Source organism: Pan troglodytes, chromosome 19, assembly GCF_028858775.2.
Source record: "Pan troglodytes isolate AG18354 chromosome 19, NHGRI_mPanTro3-v2.0_pri, whole genome shotgun sequence".
Lineage (NCBI taxonomy): Eukaryota > Metazoa > Chordata > Mammalia > Primates > Hominidae > Pan > Pan troglodytes.
In genome coordinates, this window is record NC_072417.2 from 53,942,724 (window position 1) to 53,961,387 (window position 18,664).

General features: G+C 41.3%; 1 protein-coding gene and 1 pseudogene across 33 annotated transcripts in view; one reads left to right on the forward strand and one right to left on the reverse strand.

Annotated features, from left to right (window-relative positions):
* Window positions 1-18,664, forward strand: part of NCOR1 (nuclear receptor corepressor 1) — a 184,270-nt gene that overhangs the window by 156,610 nt on the left and 8,996 nt on the right. For 28 of the 33 annotated variants that reach the window (XM_016932276.3, XM_024350438.3, XM_054670431.2 and 25 more), the window contains 6 exons: window positions 364-492; window positions 899-1,056; window positions 1,228-1,451; window positions 9,971-10,114; window positions 11,870-12,012; window positions 18,457-18,510. In XM_016932276.3, coding sequence (XP_016787765.2) covers window positions 364-492; window positions 899-1,056; window positions 1,228-1,451; window positions 9,971-10,114; window positions 11,870-12,012; window positions 18,457-18,510 — 852 coding nt within the window. The remainder of the gene's footprint in view (window positions 1-363; window positions 493-898; window positions 1,057-1,227; window positions 1,452-9,970; window positions 10,115-11,869; window positions 12,013-18,456; window positions 18,511-18,664) is intronic. The other 5 variants (XM_063798957.1, XM_016932278.3, XM_054670430.2 and 2 more) reach the window with 1 other exon arrangement.
* LOC134808886 (large ribosomal subunit protein P1-like) lies at window positions 13,925-14,495 on the reverse strand (annotated as a pseudogene).

The following is an 18,664-nucleotide window of genomic DNA, read 5'->3' on the forward strand; positions in this document are numbered from 1 at the left end:
TCTCCGGCCTCAGCCTCCCGAGTAGCTGGGATTACAGGCATGAGCTACCACGCCCTACTAATTTTGCTTTTTTTTTTAGTAGAGACAGGGTTTCTCCACATTGGTCAGGCTGGTCTCAAACCCCTGACCTCAGGTGATCCACCTGCCTCGGCCTCCCAAAGTGCTGGGATTACAGCCATGAGCCACTGCACCCAGCCTAAAACATGTCTTAAAGCCCATAAAACTTCAGAAAACCCTCATTAACCTGGAATACCTTTGAACATGGTTGATCAGAATTGAAAATATGCTTACAGGTGTGAAGAACTTAGACTTTAGAAACTTTTCCCAGGATTAGTTTTGAAATAAGATTTTCTTTTCTTAAAGTATCTTCTCACAGGTATGAAACACCTAGCGATGCTATTGAGGTGATAAGTCCTGCCAGCTCACCTGCGCCACCCCAGGAGAAACTGCAGACCTATCAGCCAGAGGTTGTTAAGGCAAATCAAGCGGAAAGTATGTCTTCTCAAGCTACCATTTACATGTTTTCATATTTGCATTTATCATTTGCTTCTAATTATCTGTCTAGACCATAGTAAGAATTAACTTGTTTTGTTTGTTTTAGGGTAATCTTACATGAGCCTTCTTTAGAAACAGCTATCGATTCTTTTTTATTTTTTAATGATACAGAAAATTGTTTATATTAATTTTGTTTGCTTACTTCTGCATTTATATTTTGTTCCACTAGTCCTCAGACTTCTTCAGTGAACAATTTTTTTTTTTTCCAAAATTAAGATAAGGTCTTTGTTTGGAGCTATGTACCACATCCTTTCATGTGTTCTTCTGAATTATATTTAATCTTTGATAATGAGTGAAAAGCACAGACATTCCTGGAGTAAGACATCTATGTGTTCTCTACTAGATGATCCTACCAGACAATATGAAGGACCATTACATCACTATCGACCACAGCAGGAATCACCATCTCCCCAACAACAGCTGCCCCCTTCTTCACAGGCAGAGGGAATGGGGCAAGTGCCCAGGACCCATCGGCTGATCACACTTGCTGATCACATCTGTGTAAGTTTTTCATTATTCTTATTAGTTAATTTTTCTTTTTTGATCATGGGGAAAGCAGATTTCATATAGAAAAAGAAATTTATAATAAAGATATCTAGATTTCTTAATACTATTTTTTTTTTTTGCAAGTACTCAATGAATTTTACCACTTCCTTCATTTCTCATTCACAGCAAATTATCACACAAGATTTTGCTAGAAATCAAGTTCCCTCGCAGACTCCCCAGCAGCCTCCTACTTCTACATTCCAGAACTCACCTTCTGCTTTGGTATCTACACCTGTGAGGACTAAAACATCAAACCGTTACAGCCCAGAATCCCAGGCTCAGTCTGTCCATCATCAAAGACCAGGTTCAAGGGTCTCTCCAGAAAATCTTGTGGACAAATCCAGGGGAAGGTATGATGTTTATTCCAAATTATATATAAATTGCCCAACAGTAAAACAAATGGAATATATCTACAGGATAAGGAATTTGTTTCTCACAACTAAAGTTCATTTGCCTTTATTCCCAGGAAAGTGTAAATGAGCTTTCTTCCCCCTGCATATTATTCTTAGAATGTCCACTGTCTTGGCATTTGGTACTATGACTTTTTAATGTATATTCAAAAGATGATTATATTCTGTTTGTTGGTTTGTAAAGATAGTTAAGAAGAATGTGTAGTTTGGTAGTGGTTTGGGGACACTTCAGTGGTCCTTCCGAATAATACGTCTCATATTTATCTGTCTCAGTGGTTTCTACTGGGTCAGCATCAGTAGAAGTTTAAGAAGGTGATATTGGCCAGACATAGTGGCTTATACCTGTAATGCCAGCACTTTGGGAGGCTGAGGTAGGAGGATTGCTTGAGCCCAGGAATTTGAGACCAGCCTGGGCAACATAGTGAGATCTCATCTCTACAAAAAAAAAGTTTATATATTTTTTGTTTGTTTGTTTGCTTGCTTCTGCATTTATATTTTATTCTAGTCCTCAGACTTCTGTCAGTGAATAATTATATATATATATATATATATGTATAGATACACACACATATATATACACACACACATATATATTTTAAGGTGACCTTAAATAAAGGAAAGGGAAGCCAATAGTGGCATCATGAGTGGAAACATGTTATATGCCAGGGCTCTCTGATAAAGAGCATATCTTCTTATCTGAGATTCTGTGTTTGGTTAAAATAAAGTGGACACAGGATTCTTGCTTCAAAGTGGTAGACTAAATATTAGCAAATGTTAAATTATAGTTAACAAGCACAAAGGGAAATAAATTTAAGAATGCTGAGAAGGCCGGGCATGGTGGCTCATGCCTGTAATCCCAGCACTTTGGGAGGCCAAGCTGGGTGCATCATCTGAAGTCAGGAGCTCAAGACCAACCTGGCCAACATGGTGAAACCCCGTCTCTACAAAAATACAAAAAAAAAATTAGCCAGGCATGATAGCAGGTGCCTGTAATCCCAGCTACTCAGGAGGCTGAGGCAGAAGAATCGCTTGAACCTGGGCGGAAGAATCACTTGAACCCGAGATCATGCCATTGCACTGCAGCCTGGGCGACAGAGCGAGACTCCGTCTCAAAAAAAAAAAAAAAAAAAAAAAAAAAAAAAAAAAAAAAGATAAAAAGAATGCTGAGAACAAGACTGAGATATGGGCAGATCAAAGATTCTGGCAAATACCTGAAGACAGAGGACAGATGAGCCAGAGTAATGGAAGCCATGGCTCAGAGCCTGAAAAAGAGAAATTTGTAGCAGAAGTGATTCTCCAGCCTACCTACCAACCCATCAAAGTGAGCAAAGAGCAGAAAGAAGAATATAAATACGAAGCTAAATGGTCTTCTTTAAAAAAAAAATTATTGTGGAAGTTTTCAAATACATATAAAAGTAGAGAGAACAAGTATAATACACCTCTAGGTATCCATCACCCAATTTTGGTAATCATCAGTGTATGACGAGTTTTGTTTCATTTTTATCCCCGCTTGCCCCAACCCCCAAACTGGATAATTTTGAAGCAAATCTCGGACTTAGTCATTAGACGCAGCTGGATAACCTTAAGGATAAGATGAAAGCACATTTATTCCCTTTCAGCCAAAACAAAACCAAAAAAAGAAAAGAAATGTGATTATCAAAGAAAAATGGAAAACTATATAGCATTGTCATGGTCCATTCCTGATGAAAATGTTTACACAATCTGTGGTGTTAGAAAACAGCATCAACTGATTTTCATTTTAGTTATTTATTTAACTTTCATTTTAAGTTCAGGAGTACATGTGTAGGTTTATTATATAGGTAAACTTGTGTCGTGGGGGTTTGTTGTAAAGATTATTTTGTCACCCAGGTATTAAGCCTGGTACCCATTAGTTATTTTTTCCTGAGCCTTCTCCTCCCACCCTCCATCCTCCAATAGGCCCTAGTGTGTGTTGTTCTCTTCCATGTGTCCGTGTGTTCTCACCATTTAGCTCCCACTTATAAGTGAGAACACGTGGTATTTGGTTTTCTGTTCTTGCGTTAGTTTGCTAAGGATAATGGCCTCCAGCTCCATCCATGTCCCTGAAAAGGACAGGAGCTCACTCTTTTTCATGGCTCCATAATATTCCATGGTGTATATGTACCACATTGTCTTTATCCAGTCAATCACTGATGGGCATTTGGGTTGATTCCATGTCTTTGCTGTTGTCAGTAGTGCTACAGTGAACATATACATGTGCATGTGTCTTTATAATAGAATGATTTATATTCCTTTGGGTATATACCCAGTAATGGGATTGTTGGGTTGAGTGGTAGTTCTGCATTTAGGTCTTTGAGGAATTTCCACAGTGTCTTCCACAGTGGTTGAACTAATTTACACTCCCACCAACAGTGTATAAGTGTTCCATTTTCTCCACAGTCTTGCCAGGATCTGTTATTTTTTCACTTTTTAATAGCCATTCTGACTGGCGTGAGATGGTGTCTCATTTTGGTTTTGATTTGCACTTACTCTTTTTTTTTGTTTGTTAAAACAGAGTCTTGCCCTGTTGCCCAGGCTAGAGTGCAATGGTGTGATCTTAGCTCACTGCAACCTCCACCTCCCAGGTTCAAGTGATTCTCCTGCCTCAGCCTCCTAAGTAGCTGGGATTACAGGCTCCTGCCACCATATCTGGTTAATTTTTGTATTTTTAGTAGAGACAGGGTTTTTCACTATGTTGGCCAGGCTGGTCTCGAACTCCTGACCTCAGCTGATCTACCCGCCTCGGCTTCCCAAAGTGGTGGGATTACAGGCATGAGCCACTGCACCTGGCTTGATTTACACTTCTCTAATGATCAGTGATATTGAGCTTTTTTTTCATATGCTTCTTGGCTGCATATATGTCTTCTTTTGAAAAGTGTCTGTTCATGTCATTTGCCCACTCTCTTTTTTATCTCATTCTGTTTGCCCAGGCTGGATTTCAGTGGCGCAGTCTCGGCTCACAGCAGCCTCAACCCTCCCAGGCTCAGGTGATTGTCCCACCTCAGCTTCCCAAGTAGCTGGGATTACAGGCACATGCCACCACACTCACTTTACCCGCTCTTTAATGGAGTTGTTTTTTTCTTGTAAATTTGTTTAAGCTCTTTATACATGCTGGATATTAGACCTTTGTCAGGTGCATAGTTTGCAGAATTTTTCTCCCATTCTGTAGGTTGTCTGTTCACTCTGTTGACAGTTTCCTTTTCTGTGCAGAAGCTCTTTAAATTAGATCCCACTTGTCAATTTTTGTTTTTGTTCCAGTTGCTTTTGGTGTCTTTGTTATGAAATCTTTGTCCCTGCCTATGTCCTGAAAGGTATTTCCTAGGTTGTCTTCCAAGGTTTTTATAGTTTTTTTTTTTTTTTTTTTTTACATTTAAGTCTTTAATCCATCTTGAGTTAATTTTAATATATGGTATAAAGAAGAAGCCCAGTTTCAGTCTTCTGCATGTGATAGCCAGTTATCCCAGCACCATTTATTGATAGGGAATCCTTTCCTCATTGCTTGTTTTTGTCAGGTTTGTCGAAGATCAGACAGTTGTAGGTGTGAGGCCTTATTTCTGGGTTCTCTGTTCTGTTCCATTGGTCTGTGTGTCTTATCTTTGTACCAATACAATGCTGTTTTGGTTACTGTAGCTCTGTATTATAGTTTGAAGTCAGGTAGTATGACACCTACAGCTTTGTTCTTTTTGCTTAGTATTGCCTTGGCTATTCAGGCTCTTTTTTGGATCTATATTAATTTTAAAATAGTTTTTTGTAGTTCTGTGAAGAATGTCTTTGGTAGTTTAATAGGAATAGCATTGAATTTGTGAATTGCATTGGGCAGTACGGCCATTTTAATGATATTGATTCTTCCTATCCATGAGCATGGAATGTTTTTTCATTTTTTATCTTTTCATCTTTTATCTCTTTGAGAAGTGTTTTGTGGTTCCCCTTGTAGAGATCTTTCACCTCCCTGGTTAGCTGTATTCCTAGGTATTTTATTATTTTTGTGGCAGTTGTGAATCGAATTGCGTTCCTTATTTGGCTCTTGGCTTGGCTCTCATTGGTGTATAGGAACGCTAGTGATTTTTTGCACACTGATGTATCCTGAGACTTTGCTGAAGTTGTTTATCAGCTTAAGGACCTTTGGGGCTGAGACTATGGAGTTTTCTAGATATGGGATTATGTCCTCTGCAAACAGAGATAGTTTGATTTCCTTTCTTCTTATTTGGATGCCCTTTCTTTCGTTCCCTTGCCTGATCACCCTGGTCAAGACTTTCCAATAGGATGTTGAATAAAAGTGGTGACAGAGGGCATCCTTGTTGTGTGCTGGCTTTCAAGAGGAATGCTTCCAGCTTTTGCCCATTCAGTATGATGTTGGCTGTGGGTTTTCATATATGGCTCTTTTATTATGTTGAGGTATGTTTCTTTAATATCTAGTTTACTGAGAGTTTTTAACATGAAAGGGTACTGAATTTTATTGAAAGCCTTTTCTGCATCTATTGATATTTGTGTATATTGAACCAACCTTGCATCCTAGGGATAACATCTACTTGATTGTGGTGGATAAGCTTTTTAATATTTTGCTGGGTTTGGTTTGCCAGTATTTTGTTGAGGATTTTTGCATTCATGTTCATCAAGGATATTGGCCGGAAGTTTTCTTTTTATTGTTGTGTCTCTGCCAAGTTTTGGTTTCAGGATGATGCTGGCCTCATAGAATGAGATAGGGAGGAGTCCTTCCTTAATGTTTGGAATATTTTCAGTAGGAATGGTGCCAGCTCTTTTTGTACATCTGGTAGAATTCAGCAGTGAATGTGTCTGGTCATGGGCTTTTTTTGGGTGGTAGGCTATTTATTACTGACTCAATTTCAGAGCATGTTATTGGTCTGTTCAGGGAATCAGTTTTTTCCTGGTTCAGTTTTAGGAGGGTATATGTGACCAGAAATTTATCCATTTCTTTTAGATTTCCTAGGTTATATGCATAAAGGTGTTCATAATATTTTCTTATGATTGTTTGTGTTTCTGTGGGGTCAGTGGTAATATTCCTTGTCATTTCTGATTGTGTTTATTTGAATCTTCTCTATTAGTCTTAGCTAGCAGTCTGTTTTATTAATTTTTTCTAAAAACCAGATTCTGAGGCCGGGTGCCGTGGCTCATGCCTGTAATCCCAGCACTTTGGGAGGCCGAGGCAGGCAGATCACGAGGTCAGGAGATCGAGACCATCCTGGCTAACACAGTGAAACCCCATTTCTACTAAAAAAAAAAAAAAAAGAAATACAAAAAATTAGCCAGGCGTGGTGGCCGGCATCTGTAGTTCCAGTTACTCGGGAGGCTGAGGCAGAAGAATGGCGTGAACCCGAGAGGCGGAGCTTGCAGTGAGCCAAGATCACGCCACTGCACTCCAGCCGGGGCGACAAAGCGAGACTCCGTCTCAAAACAAAACAAAAACCAGATCCTGAATTTGTTGATCTTTTGAGTGTTTTTTTGGTGTCTGAATCTCCTTCAGTTCAGCTTCAGTTTTGTTTATTTTATTTATTTATTTTTTGAGAAGGAGTTTCGCTCTTGTTGTTCAGGCTGGAATGCAATGGCGCGATCTTGGCTCACCACAACGTCTGCCTCCTGGTTCAAGCAATTCTCCTGCCTCAGCCTCTCGAGTAGCTGGGATTACAGGCATGCGCCACCACCCCAGCTAATTTTGTATTTTTTTAGTAGAGACGGGGTTTCTCCACGTTGGTCAGACTGGTCTCAAACTCCCGACCTCAGGTGATCCGCCTGCCTTGGCGTCCCCAAGTGCTGGGATTACAGGTGTGAGCCACCGCGCCCCCTGCAGTTTTGGTTATTTCTTGTCTTCTGCTAGCTTTGGGATTTGTTTGCTCTTGGTTGTGATGTTAGCTTGTTAACTTGAGATCTTTCTAACTTTTTGATGTGGATATTTAGTGCTATAAATTTCCCTGTCAACACTGCCTTAGCTGTGTCCCAGAGATTCTGGTATGTTGTATCTTTGTTCTCATTAGTTTCAAAAAACTTGCTTTCTGCCTTTATTTCATTATGTACTCCAGGAGCAGGTTATTGAATTTCCATGTAATTGTATGGAGTGATTTTTATAAGCAAAACACAGAGGAGTTTCTCTGTAGTTCTAGAAAAGGATGTGATGCAATAAATCTTAAAAATGGCTGACAGATATTGGGAGGTGAGGGTTGCATAGGAAAGAGATGTAGAAGTAAGGGTATGTGTGCTAATTTCTTCATTTTTAAAAAAGATAATATAAAAGGCTGAAGTATGCTATGTAAAGGCAAAATGGACAAAATTAAAATAAAATAGGCAAGCCAGCACAGTGGCTGACACCTGTAATTTCAGTGCTTTGGGAGACCAAGGCGAGAGGATCGCTTGAGGCCAGCGGTTCAAGACCAGCCTGGGCAATGTAGTGAGACCCCATCTCCACAAAAAAACTAAAAAATAAAATCGCCCAGGCATGGTGGCGTGCACCTGTAGTGCCAGCTACTTGGGAGCCTGAGGTGGGAGGATCACGTGAGCGCAGAAGTCGAGGCTGCAGTAAGCAGTGATTGTACTACTGCACTCTAGCCTGGGTGACAGAGGGAGACCCTGTCTCAAAAATAAAAATAAAAATAAAATGGGCAACAACAGAAAAGGCAAATCAAATTCTTCATCTTTCATGGAAGAGAGTTAACAGATACTGTTTCAAGTTTTATAAATAAAAAAATACATGTTTAAGATTATTTACAGAGTTTTGGAGGTAAACAGCAAAACAAAAAAAAAAGTGGCTATCTTGAACAACTAGATGGGCTGATTGAGAAAGGCCATAACAAATCATATTATAATTTTTCTTTAGTCTAATAGTCATAATTCCAGATGTTGAAAGTCACAGGTGGCTTTCATATGCATAATCGCTATGTCAAAAAATTTTAGCAGGGCCGGGTGTGGTGGCTCACGCCTGTAATCCCAGCACTTCAGGAGGCTGAGGCAGGTGGATCACTTGAGGTCAGGAGTTTGAGACCATTCTGGCCAACATGGTGAATCCCCGTCTCTAATAAAACTACAAAAATCAGCCAAGTGTGGTGGTGGCTACCTGTAATCCCAGCTATTCAGGAGGCTGAGGCACTAGAATCCTTTCAACCTGGGAGGTGGAGGTTGCAGTGAGCCAAGATCGTGCTACTGCACTCCAGCCTGGGCGACAGAGCAAGACTCTGTCTTAAAAAAAAAAAAATTGAGGGTGTGGTGGGGCCAGGTGCTTGTAATTCCCATTACTTTTGGAGGCTGAGGTGGGAGGATTGCTTGAGCCCAGGAGTTTGAGGCCAGCAATATAGTGAGACCCCTGTCTCTACAAAAAATTAAAAATGGGCCACCAGACATAATAAAACATATAATAAAAATATTAGCTGGGCATGGTGATGCATGCCTGTAATCCCAGTTACTCGGGAGATGTAAGTGAGAGGACCACTTGAGCCCAAGAGTTTGAGGCTGCAGTGAGCTATGATTGTACTCCTGTACTCCAGCCTGGGCAATGAGCGGGACCCTGTCTCTAAAAAATAAAAATTTTAATAATAAGATAAATGGGCCAGGTGCGGTAGCTCAGGCCTGTAATCCTAGCACTTTTGGAGGCCCAGGCAGGTGGATCACCTGAGGTCAGGAGGCCTGGCCAACATGGTGAAACCCCGTCTCTACTAAAAATACAAAAATTAGCCGGGGTATGGTGGCGCATGCCTATAATTCCAATTCCAGCTGCTCGGGAGGCTGAGGCAGGAGAATTGCTTGAACCTGGGAGGCAGAGGTTGCAGTGAGCTGATCACACCACTGCACTCCAGCCTGGGTGACAAAGCCAGACTCTGTCTCAAAAAAAAAAAAAAAAAAGATAAATGGGTGGGAGCTAAACAGTGTGTCTATCTTATATTATTCTTACCAAATGGTATCCAGAGAAAAAATATAAAATTGCAGAGAACCCCTCTGCCATAATATAGTGTAACTAGAACCTATGTTGACTCACCTGATAAAACTTCTTGGGTGTCAGTTTAGTACTGAAGTCCTTTACCTTTAACTTGGCGATGAAAGAACTGGTCAGTCGACTCAAAATAGGTGGGAAAACCCTTGAGGTTTCACCTGGACTAAGGAGCCAAGGGTGAGATGGTGTCTGATGTTGAAGGACATGCGGAGCCTCAAGGACGCAGCTTCTGCCACTGCTGCTGCCCGGGCAGCACTGTCTGATGACGTGACTCCTGGATCCACGGCGCGCGCATGGGTCAAGTGGCAGTAACACAGTGGTTTTTTTTGTTGTTGTTTGTTTGTTTTAACTATGTATATAGTGAATACCTGAGGCAACTTTTTTTCTGATAGAAATTGGCAGCTTTTGCTCCTTCTCCTGAATGAAGTCATGAGTTAACAAGTTTCTGTTTAGGTAAGTCCCAGGTTAGCCTATGAAACACAATCTAATATTTCACATATTACAATAGTAGGCCTGGAAAATCCCCAGAGAGGAGTCACGTCTCTTCGGAGCCCTACGAGCCCATCTCCCCACCCCAGGTTCCGGTTGTGCATGAGAAACAGGACAGCTTGCTGCTCTTGTCTCAGAGGGGCGCAGAGCCTGCAGAGCAGAGGTAAGTGTGCTTCCTAGCGACAGCAACCATTCACGGCGTGGGTGCTCATGCTTTAACATTTCCTTCAGTTGTTGCCGTTTTTCTCAGAACTTTGGGCTTTTATGTCTGGATGGCATTCTCAGAGGATCATTTGTCTCTTTTCCTACTCATCTAATGCTAGTGTATTTTAGCAAAAAGAAAATATTTATAATATCATATTTAAATAGGTTAGAAAATATTTGTTCATTATTCTTGAAATTAAATCTTTCTAGATTTTTTTTTTAATGTTTTTGTCTAGGGGAAAGGGTCATCCATTGATTCAGCCAACATTTGAATGCTTACTGTATACCAAGCACTGTGGACTCTGAATAGATTTAATCTTACCTATTTCTAACCCTGACCCCAACCCTATTAATTATTAAATTATCCCCATTTGACTAGATGCCTTTGAGTTGGCTCCTTTCCAGTCAATCTCCATAACTCCACCTGAGTGATTTGTCTAAAACTCATGCAGAATCCAGCACCCAGTCTTTAGCATGGCATCTGAGTTCCTGGCATGACCAGGTGTATGCTGCGCATTCAGCTTCACTTCCCTCTGCATCATCCCTACACTGGAATCTCTGTCCAAATCATGTTGCTTATTGTTCCCTGAATTCCTTTCTGTCCATAGTCGTGCAGTTTGCCTAGTGCTGAACCCTCCACTGATGCGCTGAAAGCCAGACATGTCACTTGCTCATGGTCGTACTGATTCTAATGGGGAAGGGCCAGTTTTAAACGAAGGTCTTTCTAACTCCAAATTGCTAGTGCCTTTCTTACAAAGTGTTGCTATTAATTTATTGCATTTATTCTTAGGGAGCTAAACAGATATTGCTACTTTTCAATGAAATGAAGAAAATCCATTTTTGGAGAGGGAGTGATGTTCAATTTAATTATACATTTACATCTTTCCCCCTATGTTTATGAGTGTTTTGAGGACAGGGACCATGTCTTATTCCTGTTCCTATCACCTTAATTGTCTTTCCTGGCATAGAGTACGTGTTCTTGTGTTTGAATGATGACTGAATCCACATGATTGGATTAGGTTTTCAATAACCTATATTCTCTGTTCTCATCTCTGGCTCTAGGTAGATCCTTGGTGGCCTGGAGTTTTTAGGGAAACCTTGTTTTTTTTTAAATGTGTTAGTATAGGAAGCTGCCAATAAAGTATGAAACTCTTTATATTAAACTCAGCTCATTTGTTAGGTTGCTTGAAATGATTGTAACAAATAGGCAGTTTTATTCCTATACTGTTGTGTTCCAGTCCAGCTGTTGATTGCTTAGATATGAGTTCTTGCTATTTTGTAGTCAAGCATGCTATTAGTTTTAATTTTAGTGTACTTAAAACTAATTCTAGTAAAATTGTTCCCAGTTTAGGTGGTAACCATTAATATATCAGTGTTTGTGCTGTTAAGGAGAGAGCATCATGATAAGCTGTTTCTGAGTTTTCCTATTAATATTCATTTACTGCTTCTTCATTCCTTCCTAAGAATTTCTGCTCTAGATTATCTCCATTCTAATTCTAATTTTATGATTTCATTTTGAGAGCTAAATCATTTGTCCTCAAATGATGTACTAAGTGGTTTATGATTACATACTGTTTCTTAGGGCTGTAACCACAAACACAGGATGAGGAGGCAGTAGTTTTCTAAGTACTCTCTGACTGTTGTTATCATTGATAGGAATGTCCCCAGGATTAGGAGTACGTGGTTGTAATATACTTAACTTTGGCCCTAACAGGAATGATGCCCGCTCACCAGGGAGTATAAGCTACTTGCCTTCATTCTTCACCAAGCTTGAAAATACATCACCCATGGTTAAATCAAAGAAGCAGGAGATTTTTCGTAAGTTGAACTCCTCTGGTGGAGGTGACTCTGATATGGGTAAGTGGGATTTCTTTCATGAACCCCAAATAAAACATGCATTAATAATGATATCTCCAGTGTTGCCTCTCCTATAATGCTTGAGTTTGAAGGCTCTTTACAGGACATCTGTCCAACACATCTGATCCTAGAGTTCCTTCTCGAGTGTCTGCCAGCCCATGAACAGTTCTAATTAGGAAGCAGGAGTTCGCTCCTTTCTGAAGCTGTGTCTTTGAAGAAATGCTGTGTCTAGGTTACTTTTCTTTATGTAGGACTGGATTAACTCTCCATAGTTTATTTTTCTTTCTCCCCTACCCATCAGTCTTCATTTTGTCCATTTGGGCCTATCCCCACATAACATCTCCTCAGATATTTGAAGACGTGTCTTTCAGGAGTCCTCTCAATCAGTGTCCCCAGTTTCATCAGCTGTGGGTCACATGTCCTCATTCTTAGTACCCCTACCATCTCAGTTATTCTCCACCAAAAACATTTAACCTAGCCTTTCACTAGGTTTCGAGTAATACAAAATAGAGTAGTATAATATGATCTATGCTAAATTCATCATTTTTAAAGTAGCCTAAGACTATTAGCTGTTTTGTTGGCAGCCTATACACGGTTAAGTTATGAAGTGCACTGTTAAGTACTTAGTATGAACGTTGATGTCAAGGTCTTGGGCTACTTTTAATTCACGCCTTGCCCTCGCTCTACTTTTACAGTAACTAGCTCCAAGTATAGGACAAGTCCAAGTCCGTCTGTGCTTGCTCCAGTCCAGCTACTTTTTCTGCCCTACCAGTGTCTTTGTGGACTTGAGTTGATTCATTCACTATTCATATGCAACTCTGATAAACTCACCGTGTAAAAATAAAACATTGGCCTGGAATCTCAACACTTTGGGAGGCCAAGGCGGGAGGATTGATTGGGCCCAGGAGTTCGAGATTAGCCTGGATAACACAGGGAGACCCCATCTCTACAAAATATAAAAAATTAGCTGGGCGCGGTGGTATACATCCCTGTAGTCCTATTTACATGGGAAGCTGAGGTGGGAGGATCGCTTGAGCCTGGGAAGTTGAGGCTACAGTGAGCTACGATCGCATCACTGCACTGCAGCCTAAGCCAGAGTGAGATGTCTCAAGAAAAAAAAAAAATTTTTTTTAAATTGTCTGGGTGTGGTGGCTCACGCCTGTAATCCCAGCACTTTGCGAGGCCAAGATGGGTTGATCACCTGAGATCAAGAGTTTGAGGCCAGCCTGGGCAAGATGGTGAAACCCTGTCTCTACTAAAAATATAAACAGCTGGTCATGGTGGCATGTGCCTGTAATCCCAGCTACTCAGGAGGCTGAAGCATGAGAATCATTTGAACCTGGGAGGCAGAGGTTGCAGTGAGCCAAGATTGTGCCACTGCATTCCAGCCTGGGCAACAAAGTGAGTCTCTGTCTCAAAAAATAATAAATAAATAAAATAAAAATATAAAATCAGTAATAATGGTAGCAAAAGATTATCTAGCGTACTGTGTGGTAGGCTCTATTCTAAGCATGTGTAGATATAATCTCATTTAATCCTCACAACAACCCTACATATTACAATTATCTCCATTTTGTAGATGAGGAAACAGACTCATGTTTAAGAGTTGGCACAGGTTACATATCTAGTAAGTAATGAGGCTGCAGTTCAAACCCAGGCATTCCAACTCCAGAGTCCATGTTGCTAATGATGGACCAACTGGCTTCTAACAGTTCCATACTCATAGCATCTTAGCCAGATTGTTGGTAAATACTCTAGCTAATGTTCTGTGGCAGAACCTTTCCTCTGGGTTGATATGCAAGTATTAATCAGAACCTCCTCGTGCTCTCTCAGCACTCACTTGTACTATTCCCCCGGTCTTATCAGTCTTTTCCTCAGTCCCCTTGATAGAGAGACTTTGGGTAGACCATAGTCTGGTTTATTCTTTTTTTTTTTTTTTTTCTTAAGTTCAGCTTTGTATTGAACACGTTATAAGAAATTTAGTCAAAACAACCAAAGCCCATGTCATCATCAGACTCCTCAGATTCTTCTTTGTTTGCTTCCACTTTCTTCTCAGCTGGAGCAGCAGCAGTGGAGTGGGCAGGATCCCACTGGTGCAGCACCAGCTGCTGGAGCAGGTCCACCAGCCCCTACATTGTAGATGAGGCTCCCAATGTTGACATTGGCCAGGGCCATTGCAAACAAGCTGGACCAAAAAGGTTCAACATTTACACCAGCTGCTTTAACGAGGGCATTGATCTTATCCTCCGTGATGGTCACCTCATTGTCATGCAGAGTGAGGGCTGAGTAGATGCAGGCGAGCTCGGAGACAGAGGACATGGTATGGGCAAGTGTGGGGCTGGCGCTGCCGGACGTGGTGGTAGTTGCCGGCTGAAGTGAGGGCCTCATCCCAACGTGGCCTTAGCTTCCTTGGAAGGACCAAGCACTGTGGTGGCAGCTGAGGAAAGGACGATCTGCTTTATTTCTGTGATCTACCATCTACTAGTCTCCTGATCCTGTCAAAAGAAAGGAAAGTGGGGGCCTTGCACTGTGAACTGCCTGGTGGATGTTTATTTAGATCTGTGTCACTCTTGTGATTAATAAATGTTGAACACCAAGGAAAAAAGGATGAGCCAGTGTCACCACTGTTTCTGAACTTGTCCTCGCTCTTAATTACTAGGTTCTGTTTAGGTGGCAACAAAATAAAAGACAAATATTTTAGAATGCTGACCAGAATTGTTATCAGGCTTACAGATAGCCTTTCTTTCTTTCTTTTTTTTTTTTTTTTTTGAGATGGAGTCTTACTCTGTGGCCCAGGCTGGAGTGCAGTGGCACAATCTCGGCTCACCGCAACCTCCGCCTCCCGGGTTCAAGTGTTTCTCCTGGGCCAGCCTCCCGAGTAGCTGGGATTACAGGCACCCGCCACCATATCCGGCTAATTTTGTATTTTTAGTACAGACGGGGTTTATCCATGTTGGCCAGGCTGGTCTCGAACTCCTGACCTCAGGTGATCCACCCACCTCAGCCTCCCAAAGTGTTGGGATTACAGGCGTGAGCCACTGTATCCAGCCACCTTTTCAAAAAATATTGTTATTACTATTTTCTGTCTCCAGTCTTCAACAGTTTAACCTATTATTTACAGCTCCTCAAGTGTCACCAACAAAAATATACTCTCATTTTCAATTTCTCTCGGCACTCAGAGATGAATCTGTGTGAGCACGGAGAGCTAGAGATCTCAGAGCAGCCAGGAACTGAGATGCAAATCATTTCACCTTTGTGTGGTCTGCTCATTCTGTAGTCTTTGTCTTACCCTTAAAGTGGGAAACTCTTTGACAGGGAAATGCCATGTTTGAACTGAAGAAGCCTACTTTATAGTTTTTTCTCTCTTGCCTAATGTTTTGAGTAGCGTACTATGTTGGGTGTTCTAGTATGCCAGATGGTCTCTATTCTCTGAAGCTGTATGATGAAACAAGTACCTAACTTTAACAGGAGATAATTAATGTCTTAAGGGAAGTACTAACAGAATTGCTTTAGAGTCTGGGATTTTTTTTTTATTGCAAGAACTATGTTTCATGGTGGAAAGGAGAATTTATATTAAAGAACCAGTGGGCTCCTGGGCCCACCATGGCACATTTAGCCTTCACTGGGAAGTAGAACTAAATGAAAGCCATCAGCAGCCAACACAGCTTCACTTCAGCTCATTGTATCTGAATCCAGTGTTCCCAAGGATATCAGTGACTTTATTTTTTTGAAAACTGTAATGCTTTAAAACTTACTTTATTGGATCTCTTTGCAGCTTTTGACACAGTGAACCACTTTCCTTTCCTGAAATGCTTTCCTCTCTTGGCTTTCTGATGCCATGTTCTCCTGTTTCTTCTCTACTTCTCTGGCCACTTCTGTCTCCTTAGAAGCTCAGTCTTGCTTTGCCTGGCCCTTGATTGTTAGTTTTCCCCAGGGCTCACTTCTTAGCCCCTTTCTCCTCATGTCTTATAATCTGAGTCATCTCATCTACTCTGGGGAGTTGAATGGTCGCTTGTATGCTGAAAACTCCCAAATTTGTATCTGTAGTCCAGCTTTTCCTGCTAAGCTCCACTTACATATCTTTGCAGACCTCATTACTTCTTGACTAACTTACTGGCTCCTTAAATATCTAAAATTGAATTCATGTTCTACCTCCCCATACAAAAAGTTCCTCCTCCTTCCCTACCACAGTTAACAGTTACCATTACTCTGGCCATTACTATCCTGGTCTCTCTGCCTCCTGATGGGAGTCAGCTCCTCCTGTCAAGTTGGCCTCCACAGTGGCTTTCACATGTCTACCTTCCATTCTGCTAATTTCTGAGCAGTTACCACATTCTTGCTCAACAGTAGGTACCAGTCACCTGGATTGCTTATTAAATAGTTAAATTATGGAGCCCCAGGAATGTAGAAAATTTACTAAGCTACCCAGGTGATTCTAATTTGTATGGCCTCAGCAAGTACCACACTGCACTGTAAGCTCCATTAGCAAAGGAAGGGGTATCCTGCAAGTGCAGTATCTAAGGATTATCATTGGTTAACTTATAGGAAATTGTCTTCATCTGACCATTTTTGATCAATAAGGTAATCTTAACAATTCAGTCAAATAACTGCTCAATTAAATATCTATCAAATGAATGAATGACACCTATTCCACACACTTCATGATAACAGGGCTCTGCTGTTTCAGGCTCAATTTATTTACCTTGTCACCTGGCCCATAAGTAAGAAGACTATCATCCATGGCCATTGTTTTCTAGTTCTTCTGAGGACTTTTCTCCTCTCTTTGTCAGTTTAAAGCCTCCCTAATCAACCAAGTTTGTTTCTAGGCACATGCACTCTTCCCTCCTCTCATGTGCTCAGCCCTTGGGTAAGAGTCCATCCTTCTGTGGTCTCATTAGAAATTTCACATTCTGGCCGGGCACGGTGGCTCACACCTGTAATCCCAGCACTTTGGGAGGCTGAGGCGGGCATATCGAGGTCAGGAGATCAAGACCATCCTGGCTAACACGGTGAAATCCCATCTCTACTAAAAATGTAAAAAATTAGCCAGGCATAGTGGCGGGCGCCTGTAGTCCCAGCTACTCGGGAGGCTGAGGCAGGAGAATGGCGTGAACCTGGGAGGCAGAGCTTGCAGTGAGCCAAGATCGCGCCGCTGCACTCCAGCCTGGGCGGCAGAGTGAGACTCCGTCTTAAAAATAAATTAATTAATAAATTAATTAATTTCACATTCTGGCTGAGCACAGTGGCCCATGCCTGTAATCCCAGCACTTTAGGAGGCTGAGGTGGGTAGATCACCTGAGGTCAGGAGTTTGAGACCAGCCTGGCCAAAATGGTGAAACTCCGTCTCTACTAAAAATACAAAAATTAGCTGGGCATGGTGGCGGGGGGCCTATAATCCCAGCTGCTCGGGAGGCTGAGGCAGGAGAACTGCTTGAACCCAGGAGGCAGAGGTTGCAGTGAGCCTAGATCACGCCATTGCACTCCAGCCTGGGTGACAAGAATAAAACACCACCATTTCAAAGGAAAAAAAAAGAACTTTCACATTCTTTGGGACACATCATTTGGCTACCCACTTGCTTTCTGCATTCTTTTTTTCTCTTTAAAATTCTTAGCGTCAAGTTGGGAATGACGGAAACACCAATTTATGTCCCAAATTCTTCCCCTTTCTGGCACACTGCTTTATTATAGGCGGTTCCCAGGTCTTATGCTGTTATCATTCAAACTGCAGATTACAAGTTGCACAGTCAGCAGGAATGAAAAGGATCAACAGAGTCTTTTGTTTTTTCCAGCAAATATCCTGAGTTTCCAGTTAGCCATGCAGGGAAACACAGTCATTTTCATAGTATTCACTGTGGTGGCTTTCCTCTGGATCACATCCCAGGCTGCCTCAAACCTGTTGGTACTTGTGGCGGTCATCCCAGAGTCCAAGGTTTCTTCTTCGTCAGAAAGCCTTGGTTCCTGTTCTGAGAACAGCATTTTCCTATTTGTTTTTCTCCAGCAGTGCAAAGTTCCTTTCCCTTTTCTGGGTTACACTGCTTCTTTATTTATTATTTATTTATTTATTTTGGTGAACAGATGGGAGAGTCTCACTGTGTTGCCCAGGCTGGCCTCAAATTCCTATGCTCAAGCAGTCCTACCGCCTCAGCCTGCTGAGTAGCTGGGGGACTAGGAGTGCACCACTGCACACAGCTTATTGCTCTTCTTTTGATGTTCCTACCTTACCTATTTCCTGATTTCCCTTTAAAAATAGCCTGGGCAACAGAGTGAGACCCTGTCTCAAAAAAAAAAAGTACTTCCATTTTATCTTCACTTAATGGGTGAGAAATAAAGGTTGAGATCATGGAAAATAAAAAGATTAATTTTATTATAGGAATTTTTTGAGACTTTAGTTTGGTATATATGATTATCACATCTTAATTAACTTGAATGTTTGCTTAAATATAGCAGCTGCTCAGCCAGGAACTGAGATCTTTAATCTGCCAGCAGTTACTACGTCAGGTAAGATTGAAAAGACATTATTTACCAATACAAAATTGGCACAGCAGTAGTCAGTCCAACAAATATGTACTGAGTACCAACTGTATACCAGGGGAGTGACTGCTCTAATATGGAAAAATGAATAAATAATTAAGGAAGGTTTACCTAGTAGCAC